The following is a 17,483-nucleotide window of genomic DNA, read 5'->3' on the forward strand; positions in this document are numbered from 1 at the left end:
AAGACATCGTTCTTGGCACAGTGGGACTCTGAAATGACGTTTACCTAAGTAAAGTTGGGATGACATCTTTATCTTCATACCTTTGACAGGTACCCTTGTTTTCATCAAAATTTGTGTTAGCTACACTTAGGCTAAAATATTTGCCTTTAGTAAAGTGAAAAATTCTTCTGTAAAGTGACCAACAATTCACTTAGTTTGTTTTTAAAGTCAGGACTTTTCATTTTTTAGGTTTTCTTAGTGTGAAATATGAACTCATGAGCATCTGGCCTGGGAACTGGACCAGTTTTAAATCTCGTGTTGAGAGCCGGAAGATGCTGGAGAAGGAAAGTGGTGGAATGACTGTCTGAGAATGAGCCATTCTCCAATGAGAGGTAAATTAATTATTTCAGGGAACTAGGATATCAATTAGTAAATTATCTCTTACCAGGCACCAGATGATTATCTGTTTCCCCGAGTTAATTTATTTCATTGGGTGAACCCGCCACTCCTTAAAGACTAGAGTATAGTGGTTCTACCTGGGACCAGGTCCAATATTAATAATAATTTTCAAATGAGCTCTTCAGACTCTTAATTCAGCTGTTAAGAAGAAGACAAATAACAAAAGGAATGCTGCACCATAATTCTGCCCAGGTTTTTTTGCCTGCGCATTACCCAATGATCAATCACAGGCAGGTGTTCTGGGGCTGGGGAAAAAGTGGTAGGAAGCTATGGAAAAGCAGTCACCTGGGTCCAGCGATGCACCCAGAATCTCCCAAAGAAACACAGCCTTTAAGAGCAAGTCACAGTAAAAGTTAACATTGAGATATGAAGAAATCTGGTCTGAATTTGAGGATGTGGATTATTTTATGAGGATGTGCATTTTACTACAGTCATGCATCACATAACAGGAGGGTATATTCCAAGAAATACATTGTTAGGTGATCTCCTCATTGTGTGAACATCATAGAGAGCACTTACACAAAACTAGATGATACAGCCTACTACATACCTAGGCTATATGGGATAGCCTATTGCTCCTAGGCTATACACCCATACATCATGTTACTGTCTGTAATACTGTGGGCAACTGTAACACAATGGTTGGTATTTGTATATCTAAACCTATTTAAACATAGAAAAGGTACAGTAAAAATATGGTATTATAATCTTATGGGACCACTGTCATACCAATGTGGTCTCTTGTTGACCAAAACATGTTGCATGTGACTGTACTTTGAAGGATATATAATCACTAATGCCTTTTACAGCTAAGAGTGACAGTGTTAGCCAGAAAAAGTTAATTTGCAATCAGTGTATTGTTTATATGCAAATTAGTCTTCTACAGTGCCTTAACGTTTTGGTCCCTGAAGTAGATTTGAGTCTCCCTGAAATACTGCATCTACTCTTTGTTTAGGGAGGCGGTGAGTGTGGTGTTAATGGAAAGACATGCAGATGTGGAGGAAGAAAGGTCTGGGCAAACTTCCTCAAGCTATCTAACTTCTCTGCACCAGAGCTCATTTGGAAAGTGGAACAATAATAGCACCTGCATTTCTGCCTTTCTGATGGGCAGGACCACAGGGGACTGGAGGCAGTGCTGGGACAGTGCATGGTTCTATTATTGATAGTCTCTGTTCTTCATAGGGAATCCCAGAGTGAAGGACGGCCAATGTGTTTTGTTTGCATGAACACAAATTCTGAGTGAGTGGGTTTCCCTGAGGAAACCTGACATCCTGTTTATAATACGTGTTATTACAAAGGTGGTGGTTTGTCAGAGGTGTATACTCATCACCTTTACCAGCACAGAACAGTTAGTTTGAACCAAAGTTCTTCCATAGTTCTCAGCTAAGACACTGTTTTTGGAGGACACTTCCACAGCCACAGAGGCCAGGATGCTGGCTTCTGCCAGTTACCGAGAGCCTAACTCTTGGTGTTTCATTCCCAACTGAAAATACATCATTCCCAGCAGGTTTTCCCTTTTGCAGTCTGCATTCAGGTTCTGGAGTGCCAACTCTCCTTTATGGGGTCGAAGGCCTCCATGATATTGCAAAAGACATGCTTTCTCAAGATACGCTGGAGGTAAAAATCCTCCATATTTAATGATGCTATTCCAGCGAAGCAGAGCCTTAATGATGATAATAATAATAATTAATGGCACAGCTAGAGAAGCTAGAGAACTGACAAATAATGGGGAACAGATGATCCCTTCCTGGCCTCAAAAAAAAAAAGTGTGTATGCTTGCAGAAAATTAAACAGATCCTTTCCTGGCAATTTAAAACTCAGATGCCGCAGCCAGAGTCAGTTAGTGGTTTCTGTTTTTCTCTGTGGAGAGCTAAAAGTATAAAATTCCAGCTACTTCTAACTCCTGCATTGCCACATGAAGCAAAATCAGGCATATGGCATTAGCCCTGGGTCTTAAGTTTAGCTGCAGTTCTCACTTCCTAAGTGGTCCCACCAGCAATTTTAAGTTCTTTTAAGTTGTATAGTTTCTCAATTGTGCTAATAAAGTGTAACTTGCTCACCCTGTTTTTGCTTCTACCATCTTTTAAATTGACTGAGAGTTTCACCAAATGGGAATGTTGGGCCACTCACTGTTTGGATCAAGTTCTCTTAGTGCTCTGTATCCTTTGAGGAAGGTCAGGTCATGCTCTGGTGACAAGCAGTCTATATCTGTTACCCTGCTAAGTGAATCTGAAAAGCCTCCTAACCAATAATGAAATCCAAGTGAATCAGCTCAGGAAGACTCTGCAAGGTCCTGCTCAGGCATGTAAAGGAACAGAAAAAGCCACTAAGGCCCATTAAGTTGACTTAGAAATGGTTTTTCCACTTCTTTGTGTCTACCCGTGGCACCACAAAGAAAGGGAGGGAGGAAATAAAGAGTTGTTTTGGTTTCTGTTAAGGGGAGAAGCAGAACATCAGACCTGTACCTCACTTTGAAGGATCATCACAGCGTGGTTGAAATGGTGATGCTCCAAGGTAGCAGAGGTTCCATAGAGTTGGGCCAGGGCGGAGCCACTCCTGAAAGAGGACAGAGGGTGAGTGAGCAGGGCCTAGCGATGGTTCCCTCACACCAGCTTTTTGGATCAAATTGCTTTTCTTGCTTTTGGCAAAGGACCATGAGCAGACACATTCTCAGGTAACTGCTTTTGTAGTCCATTCATCTATGAAATAAATCGTTCAGGAACTTTCTCTATATAAGAAAGTTCCTAATACATAGAACTTTCTATGTATTAGGCTAGATGCTGCAAATGATATTTGATGAATTCAACGCAGTCTCTGCCCCTAAGAAATTTACAGACTAGTAAGAAAGATGAGATGAGATAACAAGGAAAAATAATGCACATAAAAACAATGCAAATACTAATCACTGTAGAAATGTGCTCCAGGTCCAATCGAAGTGCTATGGATGTTCTGAGGAAAAAAAGACATAATTTCTGGCTCCGGGGATCAGGGAAGCTTCATGAACTCAACCTTCTGTGACTTCTGAGTGTTCAGAACAACGGTCTTATACAAAATGTATTTGACCTTCCATAGGAGAAGACCTTGTGAATATTCTGCAGAGTGCATTTTATCTACTCTACATGAAAGGCTGACAGCCTTCTACTACGGCCTCCCAGTCCATAGTCACACTGTGATATCTCAGTGTGGAACTCTGAAAAGTTCTCTGGATTTGGAGGGAAATCTCAGCTCTTCCTCCAAGTAGTAGCTTCGGGCGGTTACTTGGCCTTTTTAAGACTCAGTTTCTTTGTCTCTAAGATGATATTATCTACCTAACCTGTTATTTATGAGAACAATAAAATATTTGAAAATGCCTATTACAGTTCCCAGCATGTAGTAGATTGTAGTCTATATTAATTATTAATCAATAATTAAAACACATGACTATTTCCATTTTAAATTAATAAAATACTCATTGATACTTAAAGTGATTACTTTGAGTTATCTGTAAATTTCATTTATGTAGAACAACCCATTCCTTAACAATGTCATTTCTGCAAAGTGTTTGTTACTTGGGAGTCTGAGGCAGGAGAATCGCTCGAAACTGGGAAGCAGAGGTTGCAGTGAGCTGAGATCATGCCATTGCACTCCAGCCTGGGGGACAGAGTGAGACTCCGTCTCCAAAAAAAAAAAAAAAAAAAAGTTCAAAAACGTTCGCGTCTAACTCTGTTTAAGAAATGGGAGTTAGAGCATCTTAAGAATCAAGAGACATCCCAGAGAAGCCCACAGTGTAAAAGGCAGCCATGGGACTCAGGATAAGGATCCATCTAGATCATTTTGTTCTTTCTTGCTTATTGCAGGGGGCTTCGACATTGAAAGGGCAATTTGGCCTTAACTTGGAAATGCTGGAGATTGATTGCATACAATCTGCCCTGCTAATGAGAGAAGCAAGGACTGCATCTGAGTGCAACATGAAGACTTTTGGTCCCAAGCTTTCCTCCAACTTCAGTGGGAGGCAGCCCAAAACCACCGTCGGTTCGAGGGTACAAGGGACCTGCAATTCTTGAAAAGACTCTCCCAATTCTTCTCCCAACATGTGGTCAGCTGTTCCAACAGGATTAGGTTCAGTAGGAATTATTGAATATAATATAATATAATGTAAAATATCAGAATTATTATTCTTAGGTGCTTAGTAAGGAGGGTATTAGATTTTAATCATGTATGTGTTATTTCTTTAAATCTTGCCTTAATTTATATCATTTAATAAGTACAAATTTGCTAGGCAAATCTTAGTGATAAATTAATATTTTATGTTAGTTACTATTTGTCTTACATAGAGTTCATTTCTATGAAGACACGTGTTTCAAAACGTATACTATATGCCTTTGTCTTGGCTGTTGAAATTCTGCAATGCTTTATATGCATATCACATCCTAGAGCCTGGCATAGAGTAAGTGCTTTAAAAAATATTGGTTGCTTGTCTAATAAGCTTACAGTAGTTACTGTGTTGAGAGATTACAGTTCAAGTTGGGAGGTTGATAATAAGTGTGTTAGCATATTTTATAATACTAATATTATTATTAATAAAGCTACCATTAGTATCTACCATGCAGTAGTCTATATATTAACAACTTAATACATTATAGCATTTAGTCATGACAATGACCATGATATAAGTATTATTTTCTCATTTACACATGAGGAAAACAGGGCTCAGAGAAGTTGAGTAACTTTTCCAAGGTCACACAGCTAGCTTGTACCAGTTCCAGATTTGAATCCAAGTTTTTAAGCTTCTTATTACATAATGAAAATGATAATTATAACATACATTTCTGATATTTGATTCTCCATTTTTACTAAGCTGGTTGTTATCAATGAAAGAAGATTTCAAAATCTAATTCAGAATTCTATTAGTATCATTGCTAACCACAGGCTGATTCCTGTGATCATTCCTATGAATCAGCCATGCTCACATGTACCTCACTTACTAGTGTGAATCTTTTGTATCTAGTCAAGATACAAAATGTTATCTCTTCCCTTATTCATGTTGGGTTAACAGACTCCACAAAAGTTGCATCAGCTTGATGATCAGAAGTCACTCTGTATCTTCTTTGTTTTGGTGAATAAGGAGATATTTTCTCCTTTAAGGGAGTGGGGATGGGGACGATAACACCACCTTTTAACAAATACACCATGGCTTCTGATGCACTGCTCCTTCCTGTGCGTAGGATGGAGGCCTCTCCCCCATATCCATATGTCTCCGATCTGGTGTGTTCTATCTCCCAGTATTTGTGCAAAGGCAGCCACTGTCTATGGTTTGAGCATCTTCCTCGTCAGATTCCCTCTTTGTTCCCTTCTGTAATTCCATCTTACATTATGCTCAGCCTCACACAATACTGATTCAATCACAGAAAATAGGTAGATTTTGCCACTGAACCAGACTAATGCCATGAAAGTGTGGGGAGACTTTGTTATTCATTCATTCATCTATCATTCATTCAACCAATAAGCATTGATAACTATTATGTCAGGCCCCAGGCATGTGGAATACAAAGAGAAATAAGACATGTTCTGACCTTCAGGAAGCTCACAATCCCCTATAATTGTGTCAGGAATTTTTCTCTGATCAACCTTGCACTAAAAATGCTCACTTTTCTTCAAACAAGGTGCCATCTAAGCCCTCAGAGAATGGAGCATGGTACTAACCCAACTTTGAGGGGTTTGTTAAAAGTAAAATCATCTAAGCAAGAATACTTCCATTTCCAAATGGATCCCTTATTTACACTATTAGATTTGGTCCCTGGCAGATTTTCTAGACTGCCAAACCCCTCAGTGCCTTTTGTCTCAGGCCAAGTCCCATTAAGAACGCTGCCTATATCTGCTGTTACACACTGGGAACTTCCTGGAACCACCAAGAGCCAAGTCTACAGTCTTGATATAAGTGGCAAAAAAAAAAAAAAAAAAACAAAAAAAAACATATCTGTGAAGGTAAGCTTTATCAATAAGTATTCTACAGAATACTAGTTCTTCTGAGTGTTAAATGGCATTAAGAGAAGAAGTAAAAAGGGTTCCAGGGCTAAATAAGTTTGGAAAATGCTGGCTTTAAAAAGTGAATCTGTTTATTTATGGTAAGGATTTTCCAGAGGCGGCAGTATGTGAAAATGCATTGTGATTTTGTGGGAGGGGAACATAATTAGCAGCATTATCTACTTTTAATTGATCGTGAAACCTTTTTTTTTTTTTTGAGACGGAATCTCGCCTGTCACCCAGGCTGGAGTGCAATGGCGCGATGTCGGCTTACTGCAACCTCCACCTCCTGGGTTCAAGCAATTCTCCTGCCTCAGTCTCCCAAGTAGCTGGGATTACAGACATGCACAACCACGCTCAGCTAATTTTTTGTATCTTTAGTAGAGGCAAAGTTTCACCATGTTGGCCATGCTGGTCTTGAACTCCTGACCTCGTGATCCGCCCGCCTCGGCCTCCCAAAGTGATGGGATTATAGGCATGAGCCACCATGCCCGGCTGATTGTAAAACCATTTTTAAAGAGGTCATGTCTCTCACATAATACACTTCCACTTATAAAGGTATGCTTCTACTTTCTCACATAAAATATGAAAAAAAATACCCTGAGATCAATCACATATGGAAAAAATTGACTTTAACAGCACACCTCATTTTAATTGTTTGTGCTAAGTATATCCATTATATACGTGTCTTTGGGGCACACATCCTTTAGTTGTGAAAATATGATTATATATATGTAGGGTGTATGGAGAGAGGCAGAGCAGAGAATCCAAATTCCATAAGTACAAATACCTTTATACATGTAAGTATTCACGATGTGCATTATTGATGGTAGGTCATCTTAACATACTAAAACTTTTCATTTTGGATAGGCAGCTCAATGAGGAGAAACTTATTAAAAAGAAAAGTCAAGGTGGAAATTTCCCTACAGGCATTGACACTTTGCACAGGCACCAAAAATGTGTGCAAATGTAAATGTACCTTCATTACTTCCCTGGATATGCATATTCTTTGAAAAAGAGACTGAATGGCAGTGTGCAGCCGTGACTTAAAGGAAACTTTAAAAAGGAAAACTATGAAAGGTAATTAGGAAATTGAGAGTTGTTGGGAGATGGTGAGGAATGGGATTAGGCTGTCATGGCAGATTAATGTGCCCCAGTATTTCACTTCTGGGACCTGGCCGAAAGCGACAAGATGGGTTTTCATTCCCAAGAAATGAGTATAAGAGATTATGCTAGAAATGAATAGAAGAAGTCTCCTAGGAGAATATACTACAAAGCTGCTTGGTACTGATATTTAATCATCAGGGCAGCTGTAATAGAGAGAAGGATGAGTGGGGAACGCTGTCCCTAGAGAAAACAGGGGAGAGGTGTGAACAGAGCAATTTCAAAGCACTGTGGTATTGCTGCCCTCTCTACCTATTGATCATTCATTGCACGCACTCCAATACTTAAAAATTAAGAACAAAATATGAAAATGCGAAGGTTCACTTATCAGAAAGGCTAAGAGAATAAATCAAATTGTGCTCTAACGAAAGCCACACTTTTTATTGTAGAGGCATTTTGCATTTTATATAGTAATTTGTGCCTTGCTAAATGTCTCCTGTTTTTTTTATAGCCTTATATATGAAAAAAAGGTAGCATATACTTTGCTGCATAATAATTGGTGCATTTAAATCCCATTTTCAAATCACTTCAAAGACTACAATTAGACTGGGAGCACTTTAAGAGAAGGGATGTTTGCTATATCTCTTTATTTCTCCCACAATGCCTAGCACAGCATCTTGAATATAGAAAGTACTCACTTACTGGGAAATAAAAAACAAGAAAAGAAGATAGGTTTCTTGCAAGGGATTTTCTAAACAATGGCACACTCACTGAATAACTCTCATTCTAATCAATAAAAAGGTAGTTCCTTGACCATGATGCTAAAAAGCCTCTTTCAGCATTCATTGTCAAGGGAAATCTTAACGGAGGTTGGGTAATGGTGGCATTAAGTGTCCTAAGTGCAAAAATGACTCCATAAGGTAGGTGCAGTGCCCCTGACATCCCATGAGCTGATAAACTTTGTACAAAGTTAATTGTCTTGAGAAAAATGCATCACACTACCTTGGAATAGGCAGATTTGATCATGTGATGTGAGGATGCAAAAAGCTCTCTGAAATCTAGTACTAGTGACTCAATACCTACCTCATATGTGTGAATGTTGTTTAGTCTTATACAAGCAACCTGAGATTTGGGGACCTTGGTTTTTTTTTTTTGTAAAATTGAGGTAGTGTAAAACATGACTAGTAAGGTTTAGTTTGGTTTTATAATTTTTATGGCTTCACGTTTTTGAACTGTTGGATGTCAAAATATATTTTAGTTCAAGAGCTCACGTATCTGGAAAGGCAGCCAATAAACTGGAAGCTTAACAACTCAAATAGATGTCACAAAGTCATGGACCAGAGTATGATACAGTGGTTAAAGAATGGCTTCTGAAAACAGACAGCCTTGGTCCAGGCTCCACTCTACCACATGAATGGATTTGGGCAAGTTTGCTTACCTTCCTGATGCTCAGTTCCTCCTGTAAAATGGATACAAAAATATCAACTCTACAGAGTTGATGTCAGTAAGGGCTTAAGACACAGTAAACAATAAATAAACTGTAGTTCTTCTCATTGTCTCAGGAAGTGTTAGTTGCAAAGAACAGAAATGGAGAACAACCAGCTTCACTAAAAGGAAGGCTGATTGAATGATACCAGGAACTCTGAAGTAGCCCACTCTAGTGGCTGGATCTCCTAGAAATAGAAACAAGGATGTAGAGAGCCAGGGATCAAGCCTGCCATTTTTCAATCTTTCTCTCAGGTTACACAGTCTCTCTGTTTTGCTTCTCTTTGAATATCAGCTCCCTCCTTCTCTCCTCTTTGTAGACTGGTTTTCTTGTTTCTTTCATCAGCTTGGTATGTGGTCATCATAGCTTTTTCCAAATGGCAGCCTCAGCTCCCAAATCTACATGAGCCTGCAGCTTGGATCCCTGCAGCTAACTGTCTTAATATCACAGTAATCTAACTCCAAATTCCTGTGAGATAAAATCCGATCGGTCCAGCTTTGATTAGGTGTGCACTGTTGGTCCCAACAGCTGAGGGATCAACTAGCAAGAAGAGTAGCCTCTGTCAGTGCCATACATCAGCTCTCTCTCTGGGGAGAGGCCATTGGTATCTGAGTATAAGTATTGGGCACTTCACTCTTGAAAGGACTCAAAAGGCTCTGACTCTTGTTTTACAGACACAACTCTAACACAGTTATCCCATCTTTCTGCATAAGTGGCAGAGTGGTAGGGGGCTGGAGAGAGCATGCTAGAGGGAGATACACTGACGATGATACCATTGGCCTGGGGGAGAGAGCAATCCTAAAAAAATAATGCAGTGCAGACACAAGAACTCCAAACAAGGAGCAATCGGACCCTACAATGAAAGCATACACAATGTACACAATGGGCTCCAGCTGTTTAGTGCAGCATCAAGACAATGTATAAAACAATGTTTCATTGCAGCACTATTCACAATAGCAAAGACATGGAATCAACCTAAATGCCCGTCAATGACAGATTGGATTAAAAAAAATGGGTATGTATACACCATGGAACACTATGTACCCATAAAAAAGAATGAGATCATGTCTTTTGCAGGAACATGGATAGAACTGAAGGCTATTATCCTTAGCAAACTAATGCAGGAACAGAAAACCAAACACTACATATTCTCACTTACAAGTGGGAGCTAAATGATGAGAACTTATGAACACAAAGAAGGAAACAATAGACACTGGGGTCTATTTGAGGCAGGAGGGAGAAGAGCAGAAAAGGTAACTATCAGGTACTGGGCTTAATACCTGGGTGATGAAATAATACATATTTAACAGACCCCCATTACACATGGTTACCTATGTAACAAACCCTCACATGTATCCCCAAACCTAAAATAAAAGTTAAAAACAAACAAGCAATGTTTTATAATAATTTATAAGAGGTTGCATCTGTTAAAGAAATCAGGAAACTTTGTTAAAGTGCTGTAGTTAAAAATATCTCATCCACTCATGCAGTTATCCTTTGTTTGTTCATTCACCAAACATTTATTGTTTATTATGCTCCCCCAGGTACTGTCCACGCACTGTTGCACATGCCAAATAAGAAGGGAAGACACACCTGCAAGTCAGCAATTAAAATGGCATGAAGTGCACACTTTGGAAAAGGCATAACCAGGGCATAGGAAATTGACCATGGGGGTACATTAGGGTGGACAGAAACACGAAGATGATGCTTTCAGAGGAGTTTTGGGGAAAGAAGGAGAGAAAGGCATGCCAGGCAGGGGAAACAGCATATTGGGCAGCAGAGAGATGTGACTGAGCAGGACCCCACCAGTGCTTCTTGGAGTCCCTGTGTCCGGAACATAGATGCATGAGTGGGGTGAGCTGGGGCGAGTGGGCACTGGGCCAGGGAAATGGGCAGAAGTCCGAATGAAAAAGGCCTGAATGGGGCTAAGCTAAGGAACTGGAACACTACTCTAAAAGCCACAGGAGGTGTGGATGGCTTTTAAGCAGGGGAGTGACCTGGTCAGCTTTGTGAATTAGAAAGATTATTCTGGAGTGCCAAGCAGCCTCGGGAGGAGAGTCACGCTGTTCGTTGTAGGAAACCAGGAGTCATGCCAAGAAGCAGTCCTTGCTGTAAGCATGCAGAGGAGGCACTGGCTTTGAGGGGTGCTGCAGGGTAGGCTGGGTGACTGGCGCATTTTTGGTGGGGCCATTCCTTGGGGTAGAGAATGCAAGAAAGAGGGACACGCATGGAGAGAAAGACTGAGGTCGAGGTGACTGTAGGACTTCGAAGAGGAGGTGTTCCTCAAGCAATGGAATAAGTGCCTGGAAATAAGCTGAGAATTATAGTTAATAGAAATGTATTCAGGGCTCATCAGCAGATGGCTGGTGGCCCTGCCTAAAGGATCGTGAAGAGCGAGAGAAGAAGGGGGAGGGCATCATCAGTGAAGGCTGGGGCAGGGGGACAGAGGCCTGAAGCCAACGGAGATTCAAGGCTGTATAGGTGGATGAAAACCCTTTGTCTGTGAGACAAAGGAAGAGAGAGTTTCAGGAAGGAGGGAGCGACAAAGTATATCTCATGGCAAGAGGTATTATGAAAGAAGGACAACGAAAAGGTCTGACAGCTTCGAGAAAAGGGGGCCACGGGTGTCATTCCTGAGGTGGTTTCTCCAAATGAGTGGAACCGGAAGCCATGTGGGAGGACAGGGGTTGGGAGAAGGGAAGGAAGTGGACCCAGACAGATTTCCATGAAGCTTGGTTGGGAAGGAAAGAGGGAAATAGAACTGAAGCTGGAGAGTGAAGTGGGGATTAGGGTAGGCTTTTTTCAAGATGCGGGGGAGCTGTTTCTATTAATAGGATGCAGAGAGCCAGCAGAAAGGGACAGTAGATACAGCAGGGAGAGGAAGATTGATGGCACAAAGTCCCAGAGGAGAAGCAAGGAAGGGTCCATGGCAGAGGTGGAGGGATTAGCCTCGGACGAGGGAAGGACAGCCCTCTTACCGAGATAGGAGGGAAGGAGGGAAGGATGGGGATGGATAGATAAGTTTGTAGGTGGCAGGGGAGGAAATTGAGAGAGTTCTCGATTGATGGCCTCAATTTTCTCCATGAAGTAGGAGGCAAGGTGATCTGCTGAGTGGTGCGGGGGAGGCGGGGGAGCAGGAGGTGGTTTTGGAAGACACAAGTTTGGTATATGAAACTGCTAAGAGCAATGGGGAATGGGGCTGGCTAGGGACACAGAAAGACTGGCAGCGAGTTCTAGCGTCCAGCCAAGTGGGAGGAATATATATTTGGTATGTCTCTAACTCTCACAGCTGTGACATTTTCTCCTAAAGCTTTTACGAGTCTAGGCAGAGTAGCAAGAGACTGAATTGTTAGATGGAACCAGGACTGAGTTTCTGCAGAGTGGATGTCACAGAGACTTGGTCAGGAAATGATAGGATATTGAGAAGACAGCACTGAAGTGATGGGCTATAGGATACAGATTGGACCGAGGGCACAAAATTGAAATTCATCTGCTAGATAAGGAGTAAATACAAGAGTCCAAGACTCGTGAAGTCTTAGTGGGTAGATGTTTGGAGGAAAAAAGAGAATGGTGAGCTGAAAAGAACCTGTTGACAAAGAGCAGACTGTGAAAGTTTCAGATAATAGAGGCTGACTTGTTCTAGAGGCTAAGAAATCAGTCATCTGAAGTTAATCTTACCTCTTCGTTGAAGCCTTCTCTACTTTCTCCACCCCAAAACTTTTCTCTCCAGCCTCTGAAAGCCTGTATCTTTTGTTTGCAGGCAAACAGTGAAAGGAACATTAAAGGCAGACTCTCAATATACAAGTCAGGAGACCTGGGTTTTGGTCTTATTTCTAGCACCCGTAAGTTCTGTGGCCTTGGCCACAGTATGAGCCACAAAGCAACAGCTATCTTGACCAGGAAAACCTGCTTAAGGACAGATTATTCTATCTATATACATCATGTGTGTGGCAAACGGTTGCCCAGACATCCCTGTATTTCTGTAATTCCTTTGTTTCTTCCACCTTTCTATGGGAGTAGGGAATGGGAGGAGCAAAAACTATATTCCTTGAATGTGGCTTTATTTCACTACAGTTTATACAATACCCAACATCAAAAGAATCCTGGAAGAGACTCTATTGGAGAAGGAAAACTATATTTTGCTTCATCAAATTTCCTAAGACTGCGTTTATTTTAACAGTCTCAAACCAGAGTTTGAGAGTAGCAAGTCCGAGAAGCTTATAACACCATAAAGGCAAATATTCTGGGAGGAAAAAAGTAGACCCTTTAAAATCCAAGCTTTGTTATCTGACTAAGGTCAATAGAGACCGACCAAATCAACAAGCATGACATGAAGGGCAAATTTGCAATTAAAAGAAGAATAGGGAATTATAAAGATGGATGGGCCCCATGACATGCACGCCCAAGCCTGCGTGGCCTTGGCCTCAGATGCCAGAAATTAATGCTTTACTCTTTAGCATTCGTCACCTTTGGCTCTGAACAGGAAGGCAAATGCATTAAAATAACAACAGTTTAGAACACTTACTTAGCTTGGAAGGCATTGTTGGTTCCCCTGTGGTCGAGGTCATGGCACAGGCATCCCACAATCACCGCTAAAATTTCCACCTCGGTCAGAATCTCTTGAAACCCAGCAGTCTGAGAAGAAGGGGAAAATGGCAACAGTCACTACTGGGGCACAGAGGATGGATAAGGTTAGGTGCTGAGCAACAATCAACTCTGTTTTCATACCCATATCATTTAAGGAGATGATTAACTGCCACTCCCTCAGACAACAGTAAGTTGGGTGGTCAGTTGCACAGCCTAAGGTCCCTACAGTGATGAATTAGCTTGCTGTCACAGCAGCCCACGCTGCCACACTGGGACATAGTTCAGACTATTTTGTTCCCTTTTTAGAGAGAAGGTTGGACTATCCAGAGACAGTGACAGTTTGGCAAAGGCCCAGGGCAAAATGTGTTTTGTTATTATACACTTTAATGATGAGCATAGGGTTTGGAGGTTGGAGGTTGGGGAATAGGAGGGGGCAGTGAATTTCAAACTGAACACTACACCCGCCAGATCCCACCCAAATGAGAGCAGGCAGAAGGAAAACACAACCCTTCTTTTTTTTTTTAACATTAAAAGGAGAGACTTTAACATACTCAAATTGTTATACAATGACATCCTAGAGTTTATCTTGTAAATACCCTAATCCATATTAGGTTGGTAGACAGATGAAATTCATACAGATAATAAGGCAGTGCATGTCATGGACACCAGAATTTGTCAGAGGATTGTCAAACCAGACTGAGGATTGAGTGGGGTATCCATTACTGGGAATTCTTTTTTTCTTATCTTGTGGTAGCTTGCTGGTGAAATGCACAGCTGCGATGTGATTTCTTTTAGAAGCAGGTTAATATAATTATGTAACCAAGAGCAGCAATGCTTCTTGGGTTGCTGCTGGCCCTTTCATTAGTTTAGAAGAGGAAGTGGACCTCTGGGAAAGCAGGTCTATGCATTTTCTTGATCGAAGGCCTTTATATCTCCCCCTCTTTTACTTTGTAAGTCTCTCATTTCATTACTTATTAAAATCTTTATCAGAGAGTGGGAGGAGGGGGAGGGTTAGGGTACAAATTGCTTCACTTTTCATGTGTTTTTTTCCCCCAAATCTAGGATCACTGGCCCACATCTGTAAGACACTTCTCTTAGAGCAATGAAAATTTTGTTTTTAAATTGGTTATGTTTGTGTTGCAGAAATAACTGAATAACAGGTTCTTGTGTTGACAATTTTATTTTATTTTATTTTTTTAGGAGACAGTGTTGCTCTGTCACCCAGGCTGGAGTGCAATGGCACCAACTCGGCTCACTGCAACCTCTGCCTCCTGGGTTCAAGTGATTCTCCTGCCTCAGCTTCTCCAGTAGCTGGAATTACAGGCACCCACCACCATGCCCAGCTAATTTTTGCATTTTTAGTAGAGATGGGGTTTCACCATATTAGTGAGGCTGGTCTTGAACTCCTGACATCAGGTGATCCACCCATCTCGGCCTCTCAAAATGCTGGGATTATAGGTGTGAGCCTCCACGCCTGGCCGACAATTTTATTTTAAAAAATAGACTTGGGTCCACTGCTGCATTTAGAAATACATATAACTTCATTTGTATAGCAAATGGGAATGTTAATAAATTGGGAGTATGAAATAGTCCATGTCAAAGCTTGCATATGCCGGCCAGGCGCAGTGGCTCAAAATTGTAATCCCAGCACTTTGGGAGGCCGAGGTGGGCAGATCACCTGAGGTCAGGAATTCGAGACCAGCCTGACGAACATGGCAAAACCCCATCTTTACTGAAAATACAAAAATTAGCCTCGCTTGGTGGCACACACCTGTAATCCCAGCTATTCGTGAGGCTGAGGCAGGAGAATCGCTTGAACCGGGAGACAGAGGTTGCAATGAGCCTATATGGTGCCACTGCACTCCAGCCTAAGCGGCAGAGCGAGACTCCATCTCAAACAAACAAACAAACAAATAAACAAACAAAAAAGCTTGTATACGCCCTTCATTTTAAAATCTGCAGTTGGCTGTTAGTTTTTCTAAGTTAATTTTATTTTACTTAAATTATTACCTGCAGTAACTAAAAAAATTCAAATTATACTGAGACTTAGAATTAAAAATCAGTAGTCCCTCATTATTCTCCTTTCTTGATTCCCGAAGGCAACTACTTTCTATTTTCTTTTTTACCTAAATTCGTAGTTTTCCCACCATATTTCTTTCTTTTTTTTTTTTTTTTTTTGAGACGGAGTCTTGCTCTGTCGCCCAGGCTGGAGTGCAGTGGCGCGATCTTGGCTCACTGCAAGCTCTGCTTCCCAGGTTCATGCCATTCTCCTGCCTCAGCCTCCTGAGTAGCTGGGACTACAGGTGCCCGCCACCATGCCCACCTAATTTTTTGTATTTTTAGTAGAGACGGGGTTTCACCGTGTTAGCCAGGATGGTCTCGATCTACTGACCTTGTGATCCACCCACCTCGGCCTCCCAAAGTGCTGGGATTACAGGCGTGAGCCACCGCGCCCGGCCCCCCACCATATTTCTATATAGCATGCACATATTATTAGCACTTGGTTATTCACCAAGTACTCATATTGTCCTTTCTATGTACCATACATTGTTCTAAGAGCTTTACAGCCATTTAACTTATGGAGTTCTCATAACAGTCCTGTTAGGTAGAAACTATTACTGTCCCCAGTTATAGATGAGAAAACTGAGTCACAGAGAGGCTAAGTCACAGGGTCTCCCAGCTAGTGCATAGCAGAAGGGAGCAAGCTCCTAGCGTCCTTTCACCAGAATCTGCCCTTGAACACTGGCGAAGTCTAGCAGCAGGTGAGTTTACGGTCACCCTCCCCTCATACTCCCAATGTGATCCACAGAGCTTTCCTATATTACCATCCTATAAATATCATTCACCACTGAGCCAACCAGTATACAATGATTGTTTCCTTAATGATGTACATTTTCTTGTTTCCTGGAGTTAGGATTTCTGTGAAACATCTAAGTCTTCTCACACCCTACACAATTCTGCAAAATGCTTCTCAAAGCAATTTTGAAGTGAGCCAGAATGGTCGCAGCTTGTTTCTAGATCCTTCCTGTCCTGGGGACTCCTTCCTGCAGCCCGACCCTGGGGTCTGGTCTGGATTCTCTCCTCTGTTGCCAGCTGCCCTTGGAGCTTCCTCCACCATCATTCAGGGGGTTCCTCCTTCCCCTCCTATGTCTGGTCCCCCACCTCCTGCAGCCCATGCCTTTCTTTTTCCTCAGTTACTCCCTTGTTTTACAGGAGCACATCTGCAGGGGCTTCATGAGAAAACGGCTTACTTTTTTTAAACACTGGGGGAGTTGGTTGTTTTTGAGGCTTTGCATGACTGAAAAAACATCTTTATTCTATTCTCATACTCAGCGTGCCTCACAATTCTAGGCTGAAACATTTTCACTCAGAATTTTGAAGGCCTGCTGTATTGTGTTCTAGCTTCCAAAGTTGCTTTCGAGAAGAACATACCATTCTCAATCCTAATACTTTGAATGTTACTTGATTTTCTTTCTTTTAGAATTTCCTCTCTCTTTCTGGTGTTCAGCAATTTCACAGAGATATGCTTTGGGTTGGGGCTTTTTTCCCCATTCAATTTGTGTGTTAAGCCTAATCTGGAGAATCAATTTCTTCAGCACAATGAAGAAATTTACTAATCCTTTTTTCTTTTCTTTTTTTTAAAATAATTTTCTCTTCAGCAGTTTTTTTCTGCCCTATTTGAATGAAACTCCAATTAGTTGGATACTGGACTTCTGGTACTGATTTTCTTATTTTCTTATCTCCCCTTTTCCATTTCCTATATAAGCCTTTCCTCTTACTTTCCAGGCATAATGATATGTTTAGTTTATAAGCATTTTCTTGTTTGCTGCTCCTTGTCTTATAATAGCATGCTATTCTTCTCCCA

The 17,483-nt window shown here is 41.3% G+C and overlaps 1 protein-coding gene and 1 long non-coding RNA gene across 6 annotated transcripts in view; one reads left to right on the plus strand and one right to left on the minus strand.

Moving 5' to 3' along the window:
• Positions 1-17,483, minus strand: part of PDE11A (phosphodiesterase 11A) — a 447,272-nt gene that overhangs the window by 76,907 nt on the left and 352,882 nt on the right. For all 5 annotated transcript variants that reach the window (XM_024243401.3, XM_054549537.2, XM_054549538.1 and 2 more), the window contains 2 exons: positions 13,557-13,666; positions 2,904-2,994 (listed from right to left, as the gene is read on the minus strand). In XM_024243401.3, the coding sequence (XP_024099169.2) occupies positions 2,904-2,994; positions 13,557-13,666 (201 nt within the window). The remainder of the gene's footprint in view (positions 1-2,903; positions 2,995-13,556; positions 13,667-17,483) is intronic.
• Positions 1-17,483, plus strand: part of LOC112132294 (uncharacterized) — a 51,823-nt gene that overhangs the window by 26,751 nt on the left and 7,589 nt on the right. Inside the window, exons 2-4 of the long non-coding RNA XR_002914113.2 lie at positions 229-371; positions 2,877-3,011; positions 4,275-4,536. This is a non-coding gene — a long non-coding RNA (uncharacterized LOC112132294). The remainder of the gene's footprint in view (positions 1-228; positions 372-2,876; positions 3,012-4,274; positions 4,537-17,483) is intronic.

The sequence above is a fragment of the Pongo abelii genome, chromosome 11, assembly GCF_028885655.2.
Source record: "Pongo abelii isolate AG06213 chromosome 11, NHGRI_mPonAbe1-v2.0_pri, whole genome shotgun sequence".
NCBI classification, from domain to species: Eukaryota; Metazoa; Chordata; class Mammalia; order Primates; family Hominidae; genus Pongo; species Pongo abelii.